Here is a 13,700-nt window from a genome sequence, read left to right on the forward strand (position 1 = left end):
ACAATTTACAAGTCTTTCTTGACTCTGGGTGTTTTACAATCTCTACAGATTCTGCCTCTGAGGTCCCTTTACTTCTCGTCCAGACCTCATTCTTATTATGCCAGGCCAAATGTGTTTCAGTCTGCAGAGTCTCTGGACCTGTCTTTGCAGGAGTGTTCATTTCTGGCCTGAGCTCTTGTTGATTTTCAACTGGAGACTCGGATATGGGAATGAGATGTTGGTGATTCCTTGTGGTCTGCTAACCATGTTCGACTGTGGGCTGTGGTGCACGAAAGTTACTGTACCTTGCTGTCTTGCATCAGAGATCCACACCTCATCTCTTGGTGCCAGTTTTTCCAAGTCACTTGTCATGTGTCTCTCATTATACCACTTCACATTCTTACACCTTTTTTCCCTCTCCTTCTTCTGGAGTTGTAGCAAGTTTGGGAGTTCTGGCTACAATCTCTTTGGAAGGCTCGACTTGTGTGAAGGTGATATCCCATTAATAATTGAGCTGGACAGTAGCCGTTGCTCAGTGGTGAGGCTCTCTACACCAATAATGCATGGTCAGGGTCTTTTGTTTCTTGAGCAGGTTCTTTACTGTTTATACTGCTCCCTCTGCCTTGCCATTGCTTTGTCGATACTTCGGGCCACTGATAATGCTCAAACCTGTAATCCACTGCAAAGGCTTTCAATGTTTTGTCCAGAAAATTGTGGACCGCTGTCACTTACTAACATCCCTGGAACGCCATGCTGAGCAAACATCAATTTTAAATGAATAATTACATCGGTAGTTTGTGTCAGGCTGAGTTGTGCTATTTCTATGAATCTAGAGAAATAGACCACCACTAATATGTATGTGTTCTTTCCACGAGTGAATAAGTCTGTGCCAAGTTTTTGCCATGGCCTGTCAGGGAATTTACTCGACATCAGCGGTTCTCTTACGTTTGTTTTTTCCTGGATGCACTCTCTGCACCTCAAGACAATCTCATTTATTTGATTACTCAGACCTGGCCACCACACTGTTTGATTGGCATGTTCCTGGCACTTTACAACCCCCTGGTGGCTCTCATGTATTTTCTTGAGTACCTTGTTCCAGATGTTAACCGGAATAACTAATCTCGTACCATGCAGGAGTAATCCATTATGCACACTCAGAATGGCCCTCACTTGCCAGTAGTGTTTGATTAGTCATTGTAACTTGTTTCTGTCTAGCCAGCCTCCAATGCAGTATTTCATGCTCTCGGAGCTGTCAGGTATCTGTCACTTGTTGGAAAGTTTTTCCATCACCGTTTCAACATAAATATTGGTGTCCTCCATGAGGTCTTTCTCAGCATTCGTGGTTCCATCTTGTAGTGGGGAGTGAGAGAGTGTATCCACAGGTGTGAGGTTGTTCCCAGGTGCGTGAGAGATCGTGTATGAATATCTCATCAGCCACATCCTGATCCTCTGTATCTATGGTGGCAGCGAATCCAGTGCTTTCCCACCTAGCAGACTCGCAAGCAGTTTATGGTCCATCTCCAACTTGAACTGTAGTCCCAAAATAAAATAATAAAATCTCTCGCAAGCCCAAGTCAGTACCAATGCCTCTTTAACTAGTTGCGTGTATTGATGCTCTCTTTCTGTTAGCGATTTGGAAGCATAAGTGACTGGTGACCAATTGTCTCCATTCTTCTGTAGTAATACTGCTCCCAGTCCATATGATGAAGTGTCAGCTGATATTCTCAGTTGCCTATTTGGATGATAGCTCTCGCTTAAGGTTACTAAATGTCCTCTGTTGCTAAATGTCCTCTACTGTTTTTTTCTTGGAAACAAGTCTCTCAGTGGTTTTTCGTTTTCAGCCAGGTTTAGAATCACCCTCCCTAGTTGGTTCACCATACTGAAGAAACTTCTGAGCTCACTAATGTTTGTCGGCTCCTTCACATCCTGCACAGCTCTTGTCTGGGTTTGGTCTCATGCCACCTGCTGAGATGATGCACCCCAGAAATTTCACCTTCCAAACTCACACTTTGCCACGTTCTGCCTTTTCTACTTGTTCTTGGACTGCATGGACCCTTGCGTCATGTTGGTCCTTTGTGGTTCCCCCAAATGAGGATATCGTCCATGTGGCAGACAACTCCTTCCAGGGGTAACCTTGGTCACCATTCTGTACTGGAAGTGTTCAGGGGCTGAGGAGATACCAAAATATAGGCAGTAGAAATAGTAATGCCCGAATGGCATGATAAATGTTATGTACAGAGCTGATTCTTTGGACAAAGGAACTTGTCAAAATCCCATGTTCGTGTCCAAATTAGTAAAATATTGTGCACCAGTGAGCCTGCTGAGGGTTTGATCCACCAAAGGAAGTAAAAACTTTTCTCTGCACACTGATCCATTCAAGGGTGTCAAGTCCACATAAATGCAAATCTCTTTATTCTTTTACAGTGCTACCACCATGCCTCAACACCAATCTGTAGGCTCCTCTATGCAGCTGATAACTCCAAGGTTCTGCATTCTTTCAAGCTCTCTCTTTATTTTGCCCAGGAGCAGCAATGGGACCATTTAGGTACTTTCAGTGGAAATGGTTTCACATCAGGCTTGAGTTTAATGACGTGCAGTTTCTGTACTGGCAGCTGCATTCTCTTTTTAAATTTCACCTGTTCATAAATTACGTTCTTCTTAGGCATGAAATAATAATCAAACCTTCTCCGCAATGCATCATACCGCTGTCGCTGCATGCCTGTTAAGTATAGGCCTCTTAGCACATTGTCAGCCTCGTCCCCCATGCAGTATATGAGCGTATTCACCTAGTATACCAGCTTCAGAGGAATTATTTAAACTACTTACCAGTCTGAAGCACTCGAATCTCCTTATCCACTTCTCCCACTCCTGTGGCTTTGAGAAGTCAAAGGGCTATGGAGGTTTTAATCGGGAAAGTTGCCATTAGAGGAGTCAGCACTCCCAACTGGGGTGCCTCCACATATTCAGGCGTGTCGTCCATCTTAGCACATCTCTTTCACTTTTACTCTTTCACAGCCTGTCCTACTCCCTGTGGTTCAAAGCTCCACTTCTGACAACATGTCGTGATGGGTTCAGACGCACTTGTTATAAACATGACCTTGAGCCTGGAGTTGCGTTCATAGCTTGCTTTATGTTATCACACACTTAGTGAATATCTACAAGCGCAGACTTTTCCCTGCTAGACCTGAGCCTCTCTCTCCAAGATGTGGAAGTCCCACCCCGTGATGTCATCGGCTTGCTCGATGTCCCACCAATAGGATTACACCACAGGGTGTACACTAACATCTCTGGTGCATACAAATTTGCACCTCGCCACCACTTTGGTTACTCGGATCACATATCTATTCTGCTAATCCCAGTATACAGACTGCTGGAATAGCAGGGGTGTGGGGGGGGGGGGGGGGGGTGGGTTTGGTGGGGAGGCCTTAGCAGCACTGCAAGACTGCTTTGAGACTAAGGACTGGAGCTGTTTCAGGGAGGCGCACACCTACAACAGTCATGTAAACATAGAGGAGTAGACAAGCTCGGTAACTGGTCACATCAGCAAATGCATTGAGGAGGTCACCGAGATAAATGCTTCACCACAGGGCTAACCAGAAACTATGATTGGATACAGATGTCCAGGGCCTTCTCTAAGTTTGTGATGCTGCCTTCAGGACAGGGGATAGGATGACATTGATATCAGCCAGGTCCGAACACTACCGTGCAATCCAGAAGGCATAGCGAGGGTATGCACAGAAGATCCACTGACTGCTATGTGACACCGGCAACAGGAGACGCATGCAGCAAGGGATCAAGGCTATTATGGATACAAGTCAACCTTGCAAATTAAGGAAATGACGCCTTCCTTCCAGACCGATTGAACACCTTCTATGCATGGACAGATAATGCCAGAGAAAGCTTCATGTCCCCCTGATGAACAGGCCCTTTCCATAGCTGCGGTCGAGGTGAGTAGAACCCTAACCAAGGTAAAGTAACCCTATCTAAGGTGGTGGGACCATATAACATAACTGGGTGGGTACTGAAGGACTGCACAGATCAATTGACGGAGCTCTTCATGGACATGTTCAACATATCACTGCAGCAGTCTATCGTTGCTGCAGGGTTGAATACAGTCCCTATGATCCCAGTACACAAGAGGGCGACAATAACAGGACTCAATGACTACTGCCTTGTGGCAATGGCCTCCACCATTATGAAGTGCTGATGGAATGCATCAAAGCGCACCTCCCAGAGTTGCTGGGTCCATTTCAATTGACCTTTCAAAGGAACTATTCCACAGACGATGCTATAGCCTTGTTGCTACCCCACATGCTGACCCACCTGGAGAACGACACCTCATATATCAGGCTGCTGTTCATCAACTTCACCTCAACATTTAATAAAATCATTTCCCCAGAGGCTGGTGGAGAAGCTGTCTTCACTGGGACCCAACACCCTTCTCTGTAACTGGATCCTGGACTTCCTAACAGAAAGATCACAGTCTGTCCAGGTCAGTAGCAGAATATTGAGCACTGGTGCACCTCAGGACTGTGTGTTCAGCACACTTCTGTTCATGCTACTGACACACAAATGCATCACCAGATCCAGATGCAGCTCCAACAGTGTCATTAAGTTTGCAGATGGCACAACAGTAATTGACCTCGTCAGCAACAATGATGATTTGCACTATAGGGAAGAGGTGGAAAATCGCATGAAATGATGCGAGAGCAACAACCTAAGTCTTAACGTGGATAAGACAAAGGAGATGATCATGGGCTTCAGGAAGACCAGGAATGACCACCTTCCACAATACATCAACAACTCTTTAGTTGAGAAAGTGGAGAGCACCAAGCTACTTGGCGTTTACTTAATTAATTACCTATCAGGAACACACATCTCTTCACTTGTCAGGAAGGCGCAATAGTGACTGCACTTCCCGAGAAGACTGAAGTGGACAAGGCTATCTGCCAGAATTATGTCAACCTTCTATAAGAACTCTTTCGAGAGTATCCTGGTCAGCTGCATCACATTGTAATATGGTGACTGCAGTGAAATGGATCGGAGGTCAATCCACAAAGCCTTAAAAGTGGCAGAGATGATCACTGGAGTCTCCCTCTCTGCCTTTGACATGATCTTCTGGGTTCATTTTGTCTGAAGAGGGCACACAAAATCATTGAGGATCCCTTCCACCCTGCATAGAGCATCTTTCAGTTGCTCCCATCATGGAAGAGATACAGGAGCATTCGAGCCAGCACCACCAAGCTTAGGAATAGCTTTTTCCCCACAGGTAGTGAAAATGCTGAACGACCAAAGGAACTGCTCACACAAAACATCAGAGACTCATTTTTACAAAAGGAATATTTATTTAGTTATTTTTTATAGCTATAAAAATTGTCCTGCATATGAATTATTAGTCTATATGTGTGTTATGTCTGGTTGAACAGCTGCATGTTTTTGCATTGAGGACCAGAGAACAATGTTTCATTGAGTTGTACTTGTACAATCAGATGACAATAAACTTGATGACTTGGGTATCGAGGGCTATTATCCAGGTCCCAGTTTAGTCTTGGAACTTCTTTGGCTTGGCTTCGCGGACGAAGATTTATGGAGGGGGTAAAAAGTCCACGTCAGCTGCAGGCTCGTTTGTGGCTGACAAGTCCGATGCGGGACAGGCAGACACGATTGCAGCGGTTGCAAGGGAAAATTGGTTGGTTGGGGTTGGGTGTTGGGTTTTTCCTCCTTTGCCTTTTGTCAGTGAGGTGGGCTCTGCGGTCTTCTTCAAAGGAGGTTGCTGCCCGCCAAACTGTGAGGCGCCAAGATGCACGGTTTGAGGCGTTATCAGCCCACTGGCGGTGGTCAATGTGGCAGGCACCAAGAGATTTCTTTAGGCAGTCCTTGTACCTTTTCTTTGGTGCACCTCTGTCACGGTGGCCAGTGGAGAGCTCGCCATATAACACAATCTTGGGAAGGCGATGGTCCTCCATTCTGGAGACGTGACCCATCCAGCGCAGCTGGATCTTCAGCAGCGTGGACTCGATGCTGTCGACCTCTGCCATCTCGAGTACTTCGACGTTAGGGGTGTAAGCGCTCCAATGGATGTTGAGGATGGAGCGGAGACAACGCTGGTGGAAGCGTTCTAGGAGCCGTAGGTGATGCCGGTAGAGGACCCATGATTCGGAGCCGAACAGGAGTGTGGGTATGACAACAGCTTTGTATACGCTTATCTTTGTGAGGTTTTTCAGTTGGTTGTTTTTCCAGACTCTTTTGTGTAGTCTTCCAAAGGCGCTATTTGCCTTGGCGAGTCTGTTGTCTATCTCATTGTCGATCCTTGCATCTGATGAAATGGTGCAGCCGAGATAGGTAAACTGGTTGACCGTTTTGAGTTTTGTGTGCCCGATGGAGATGTGGGGGGGCTGGTAGTCATGGTGGGGAGCTGGCTGATGGAGGACCTCAGTTTTCTTCAGGCTGACTTCCAGGCCAAACATTTTGGCAGTTTCCGCAAAGCAGGACGTCAAGCGCTGAAGAGCTGGCTCTGAATGGGCAACTAAAGCAGCATCATCTGCAAAGAGTAGTTCACGGACAAGTTTCTCTTGTGTCTTGGTGTGAGCTTGCAGGCGCCTCAGATTGAAGAGACTGCCATCCGTGCGGTACCGGATGTAAACAGCGTCTTCATTGTTGGGGTCTTTCATGGCTTGGTTCAGCATCATGCTGAAGAAGATTGTTCCACCTACTAGGTGGAACAATATATTGTGATCCATTGGTGGCTTGTCGTGGGACACATATTCCCCTCTCAGCCTTCCAGAGGGACTGCTCTTTCCGTGACTCTCATGCCCACTCCTCCCTCCCCACCATTCAGGGCTCCAAACAGTCTTCTTAAATGAATCAACATTTCACTTGTAAATCTGTAGGGGTTATCTACTGCATCTGATGCTCCCATTGTAGTCTCCTCTACATCAGAGAGTCTGGACAGAGACTGGGAGATAACTTTGTTGAGCATCTCAGTTCTGTTCACTGCAATAGTGTGGATCTGATAGTGGCCACCCATTTCAATTTCCACCCATTTCAATTTCCCATTCCATTCATTTTCTGACATGTTTATCCATGGTTGCAAGTACTGCCTGTCTGACAACACCTGCAAATTGGAGGAACAACACCTCATCATCCAACTGGGCACCCTCCACCAGATGGCATTAATATTGACTTCTCTGGCTTTCATTAAATACTCCTCACCCCTCACTTCTTCCTCCAACTCTGTCTCTTCCTTCCCTGCCTCCTTTCGCACAAGCATGATAAATTCTTATCTCTCCCTTTATCATATCCAATTAACACCTTTTGTGGGTCTGGATTCCTCCCCCTGCCAACAGTGTCTGGATTCTGAGACTTCCTGAGATTTCCTGTTTCTGGCTCATTCTGCTTATTCCTTGAAGAAGGGCTCAGGCCCGAAACATCAAAACTCTGTCTCCTACAGATGCTGAAAAGACCAGCTGAGTTTCTCTAGCATTGCAGTGTATTTTTACTACAGTCACAGCATCTAAAGACTTTCGTGTTTCACTTGGAACAATAGATCGATATGGACCTCAGGGCCTGTTTCTGTGCTATAATGTTCTATGGTTCTATAATTGCATGTCATCATAAACCTTGTGATTCATGTTCAGTTATTGTCCCATTGCTCTTTCTTTCTTGTCCAAGACATGGATGTATCATCATTTCTCTGCATACTCACTATTCCAAAAATCTATTTTAAAACACCAAATTTCATGATTTGTTCCTGCCAATAAATTCTAATTCTCATTCAGGACACCTACCACAATGTTGAAAATAAAAATATCCCTGTCTGTTTTTTCTGTCTTTGGTGCAGAAGTAGGAAAGGTTTTAGCATTCAATAAAACTATACTTTTTCCTTTACTTCAGAGCTAGTTTCTAACTCTATTTCCTTCAATTCATTTACAACTCAAGAAATGACCAATCTGTCTCTCTTGAATTTACTCAACAAGTGAATGTTTGATTTTTATAGATTTCCAAAGATTCATTATGCTTAGGGAAGAAATGTCTTATCACAGAATGACCAACCCCTTTTATTTGAGATTGTGACTCTGGCTTTGGAATCCACCCACCACTTCAAGAAGAAATATTATCTTTGCATAATTTGACAAAGGGCTCAGGTCACTTGCCTCCTGTGGACGCTACAGATCTGATAAGTTTCTCCAGTACTTTTGTACATTATCTACAATTGCAGAGTCTGTAAACATTCTTGTTTCACTCTTATCCTTCCATCTACCTTGTCAAGGTCCATAAATATTTATTATGTGTCAATGATATCTCCCTTATTCTTGCAAATTCTCAAGAATAAAGGCACATTCAGCTTTACTTGTCCTGATCACATGATCCCAATCCCAGGATATAACCTTGGGTAATATGATCAAATCTGCACGCATATTTCAGGTATATTCACAACAGGGACCTAGATGACTACAATTTCTCAACCCATTGTGACTTCAAATCTTTCTCCATTATTCTGACATTTTCTGCTCCCTCAGTCCCTCTGAAGTATTTTCCAAACTCTCCTGCCCCCTCGATAGCAAAACTTTTATCTTATCCAATATTTTGGGGAAGTCTTTTCCAATTATTCCCACCATCATACCTCACTTCCGGCCTTCGATATTCTTCCAAACACACTTACAAATAAATTTTCAGACAAAGGTTTATTGTCAGAGGATTAGGATATGTTAATTCTTTTTCCTGCAAAAATCATTCTGGGTGTATTTTTCTTCATTTAATGTAATTATTTAAACATAATTGAGGAACAAACCTGTTACTTTCTCTTCTGCAGACTTATCTGAAAATATAGACAAAAGAGATATAATTGCAAAGGTAAAAGGAATAATAATGCACCTGTACACTATAAAATTGTACAACAGTTTAGTGTGGATGAAAAATACCACTTAACACATCTTAACATTTCTGAGAAACTTCATGTGATTCTTTTTACTAGTATTTAATGGTTTCTGAAATTATACCCAAATTTTCATTTGCATTACTCTATCTATAGTTCCATGTCAGTGATGATTAGACTTGCATGTAAAGTTGAATTTGTTATTAATCTGCCTTAGTTCTCCAGATTTAATTCTGTGCCACTCTATGCTTTTTCTGCAGTTTAACTTTGAGTGATATGATAATTAAAGAAATGGAAGGAACTAATCAAAAATATCATGTAACAAACAGTTCCTGCCCAGAATTTCTTAATACTTCATATAGGTATTTGATGGATCTGTTACTTTGTAGCATTTCTTTGAGCAAGAAATTCCTGGATGTTCATTTATCAATCCAATAAATTGAGATAGGGCTGGATTAAGGACAATTGATGCCCTAAGCACAGCCCAACAATGGTTCCACCTCGACCTTTCCATTGTCTAACTGATGAAACGTTAAGACTCAATAAGTGCTGAATGTGAAATAATAATTAAAATTTTCATTTTCTTCCAGGCCAAATACCACAATTACCATATATTTTGGTGTACATTCATAGCCTTTTTTGACCTAATTTTAATGGTTTAATTATATATATATATATTTTTTTATATCTATATCTATATATATATAGATATAGATATAGATCTATATCTATATCTATATATCTATATCTATATATAGATATAGATCTATATCTATATATAAGTCAACCCTAATTTTTGGGTTGCCTGACTTGGCCCATTGACCAGCAAATATGTTGACACCCCACAAAGATCTGTGCATTGATCTGCTGGGCATTAGGTGGATGTGATCAAAACAACACAACTCACAATGAAAAGTATGAAGTGAATTTTAAATTGAAAGTGGTAGAAATGGCCAAAACCAACAACTGCACTGCTGCAAGAAAATTTGATGTATATGGCAGATTGGTAAGAGATTGGAGGAAGAAAGAAGAGACTTTACCAATGTTCATTGAGAAAAGGAATCACTCATTGGCCGGAGTTGGAAAATCATGTTGCTTAAGGTAGTATGTGGGTGGGAAGGGAAGGTTGAGAATCACTGCTCTAGACCCAATTGTTACTGAAATATTTTGGTTGAGAAAAATTTAGCCCATTTCCTTTGGAAAAATGAAACCGTGCACATAAAGAGTCAATTAGGAATGATTAAAACAGTGGTTTTCAAACTTTTTCTTTCCACCCACATGCCACCTTCAGCAATCCCTTACTAATCACAGAGCACCTATAGCATAGGAAATACTTAAAGTGGTATGTGATTGGAAAGATAAAGGTTGAGTACCAGAAGTACAGGCCACGAAAGGACCAGGTTTACCATGGTGTTATTTTGCATGGCCCTGTGGGTATTTTTCTACATTTTCATGAAAAAGAATGGATAGATGAAAATGATGAAAAACTATGGATAGACAATGTGTGGAACAGGCGGCTAGGCAGTTTACGCTAAGAACAGAGTTTGCTGGTCTGGGATATGTTTCATAGACACTTAACAGAGAACACTAAAAGTAGATTAGCACTTCATAATTCTTACATGGCAGTTATACTGGGTGGTTTGGCATCTGTAGTGGAACTTCTCGATGTCTGCTTGAACAAGCCATTCAAAAAACAACATGTGCGAGGAACGGAATACATGGATGTCAAGAGCAGAAAAGTCATTTACAAAAGGCAGGTCAATGAATGCTGCATCATTTAATATATTGTGTAACTTGGTGCTCGAGACATGGGACAAAGTTAAAGTAGAGGCTGTGATAAAATTGTTCAAAAAGTCTGGTGAATCTTGTGCAACTGATGACATGGAAGATGATTTATTGTGGGACATGTCATGATAATGAATATGTATGAGATGTACCGGAAGCCACGTGGTATGAGAGAGAGATAAGAGCACAAGCAGGAGAACAAAGGAAAACGGGAGAATAAAGACACTGAGAAGTTTACCTGATAAAGCTTGTGTTCGATGTTTTATTAACTTCACATTTCGGGCCACAAATGTGACATTGGCGACGAGGATGAAAGAAGCTTGAAAAAAATTAAAGACTAAAGAAGTTTACAGAGGATTACACACAACTTGAAGGTGATAGGAATTTTCTCTTTGACTCAGTACTTTTGGGGCTGGAATATTTCCTCATGGCCGGTGCAGACAGTGACTTTCTAACACATAGTGGAATTGCTCATTTTGACCCGACTGGTGATGCAAGCACTGTAAGTGTGAAGTGGAAGGCATGGCTGGAAGAATTTGAATCCTACGCCGACAGTCGTGGCCTATTTCTCGTTAGTGGTACGGTGGAACAAAAAGCGCAGAGAAGGGCGTTACTTCTTTTCACCGCAGGACCCGCAGTTCGGGAAACATTTAAGACACTTTTGAATACTGGAAGAAAGGATGAGTACCGGAAAGCAGTAGATGCATTAAATGCACACTATGTAGTGACACCGAATGCTACATTTCAACGCCATTTGTTTCGGAGAACGAGACAAGAAGATGGCCAGACAATTGCTCAGTATGTGACGAGACTATGCCAGCTAGCTGTTGGATGCAATTACATGCCAGCTGATTTGGACAACCAATTATTGGATCAAGTCGTACAGCACTGCAGATCAGATAAACTCAGAAGACGTCTACTGGAAAGAAGGAGTGAGTTGGAACTCACCGATGCTTTAGCCATTGCTGCTGCATTAGAGGCTGTTGAAGGGCAATTTCATACCATGACCCTGAAAGACAACTCAAGCCAGCAAATTAAGAGGCTCTCACATCGCCATAACCAGCCAAGATATACGTCGACACAGGACGTGGAGTGTTATCGATGTGGAAACCGAGGTCACTTTGGAAAGGACCCATATTGCCCGGCCCAAGGCAAAGTTTGCAGAAAGTGTGGAGGTAAGGACCACTTTGCAAAGAAGTGCAAAAGCAAGTCCAATGCAGACCAGAAGAGGAAGAGTACAACTTCCAAAGGCAAAGCCTCGGGGAAAGGAAAGTATCCTGGAAAGAAAGATACCATTCGCCAGATAGACGGTGACGATGATGATACCCAGGAGGAACAGAGTTGTTACCAATTTACGTTGAATGAAGTACATCATGAGAAGGTCCCAGTGATCATTGGTGGAGTGACAGTGCAGGTCATTGTAGACTCAGGCAGTGACAGTAATGTGATTGATCGACATTTATGGGAGAAGTTGAAAAGGAAAAAGTTCATCTGTACCTCAAAGAAGTGTTCCAAGAAACTGTATCCATACACAGCAACCAAGCCATTGCAGACCATTGGATGTTTTACTGCAACTGTTGAAGCTGGAGATAAGTACACCGAAGCAGAGTTTATGGTCATAGAAGAGAGGGGAGAACCATTGCTGAGTAGAAGCACAGCGCAAGACCTGGCAATACTTCATATTGGAGCTTGTGTCAATTCAATTCAGTCATACGAGGATATGAAGCAAGAATTCCCTGCAGTCTTCCAAGGAGTAGGAAAGCTGAAAGGTCGACAATTGAAGCTAGCGGTAGATGAAACGGTCAAACCCAAGGCACAACCAATGCGCCGAACTCCGTTTGGACTTCGTGGGAAAGTCGAAGCCAAAATTAAAGAATTGATCGAACAAGACATTATTGAACCGGTGGAACATTCGACACAATGGGTCAGTCCCGTAGTGATGGTGCCCAAACCAAAGGGTGACATAAGACTATGTGTTGATATGAGAATGGCCAATGAAGCTATAATTAGAGAACGACACCCTATACCAACAGTGGAGGAAATACTTTAAGAACTAACTACCAGTAAGGTATTCTCAAAAATTGATCTGAAATGGGGCTATCATCAATTAGAGCTGGATCCAGTTCCCGAGATGTAACAACATTTGTGACTCACTGTGGATTGTATCGTTACAAGAGACTATCATTTGGAATTAATGCAGCTTCGGAGATCTACCAGTATGAAATCCATCGAATGATTCAAGGCATTCCTGGAGTTGCCAACATTTCTGATGACATCATAGTCCATGCACCAACGAAGGAAGAGCATGACAAACGGTTGAGGCGCGTACTATCTAGACTACAGGAGGCAGGCCTTACCGTGAATGGAAACAAGTGCCAGTTTGGTGTGTCAGAAATGGACTTCATGGGACACAGACTTACACGGGAAGGACTAAACCCTGCAGAGGCCAAGGTGAAAGCTATTGCAGAGGCACGTGCACCTCAGAACGCAACAGAGGTGAGGAGTTTCCTGGGATTGGTCAATTTTTGTGCAAAGTTCATTCCTAATTTCGCTACAGTGGCAGAACCACTAAGGAAACTAACCAGGAAAGGTGTACCATTTCATTTTGGATCTGAGCAGAAGAAAGCGTTCACAGCGCTGAAGCAAAGCCTGACAGATGCAAAAACTCTTAGATATTATGATCCGGCGGCATCAACCAAAGTCATAATGGATGCCAGCCCGGTTGGTTTAGGAGCCGTGTTGGTCCAGATGCATGATGAAGGACCAAGAATCATTGCCTATGCCAGCAGATCGTTATCAGATGTGGAAAGAAGATACTCTCAGACAGAGAAAGAAGCACTCGGACTTGTATGGGCCTATGATAGGTTCCATGCATATTTATACGGCATTGAATTTGAACTCATCACAGATCATAAGCCATTAGAGGTGATCTATGCACCTAGATCCAAACCATGTGCCAGAATAGAGAGATGGGTACTCAGACTACAACCCCACAAATATAAGTAATCCACATTGCAGGGAAAACAAACATTGCTGATCCGCTGTCCAGATTGGTGAAGGA

At 43.1% G+C, this 13,700-nt stretch overlaps 1 protein-coding gene across 3 annotated transcripts in view; it reads right to left on the bottom strand.

Moving 5' to 3' along the window:
- Positions 1-13,700, bottom strand: part of trdn (triadin) — a 512,395-nt gene that overhangs the window by 181,199 nt on the left and 317,496 nt on the right. For all 3 annotated transcript variants that reach the window (XM_069886892.1, XM_069886891.1, XM_069886893.1), the window contains one exon: positions 8,771-8,797. In XM_069886892.1, coding sequence (XP_069742993.1) covers positions 8,771-8,797 — 27 coding nt within the window. The remainder of the gene's footprint in view (positions 1-8,770; positions 8,798-13,700) is intronic.

This window comes from Narcine bancroftii, chromosome 6 (genome assembly GCF_036971445.1).
Source record: "Narcine bancroftii isolate sNarBan1 chromosome 6, sNarBan1.hap1, whole genome shotgun sequence".
In the NCBI taxonomy this organism is placed as follows: domain Eukaryota; kingdom Metazoa; phylum Chordata; class Chondrichthyes; order Torpediniformes; family Narcinidae; genus Narcine; species Narcine bancroftii.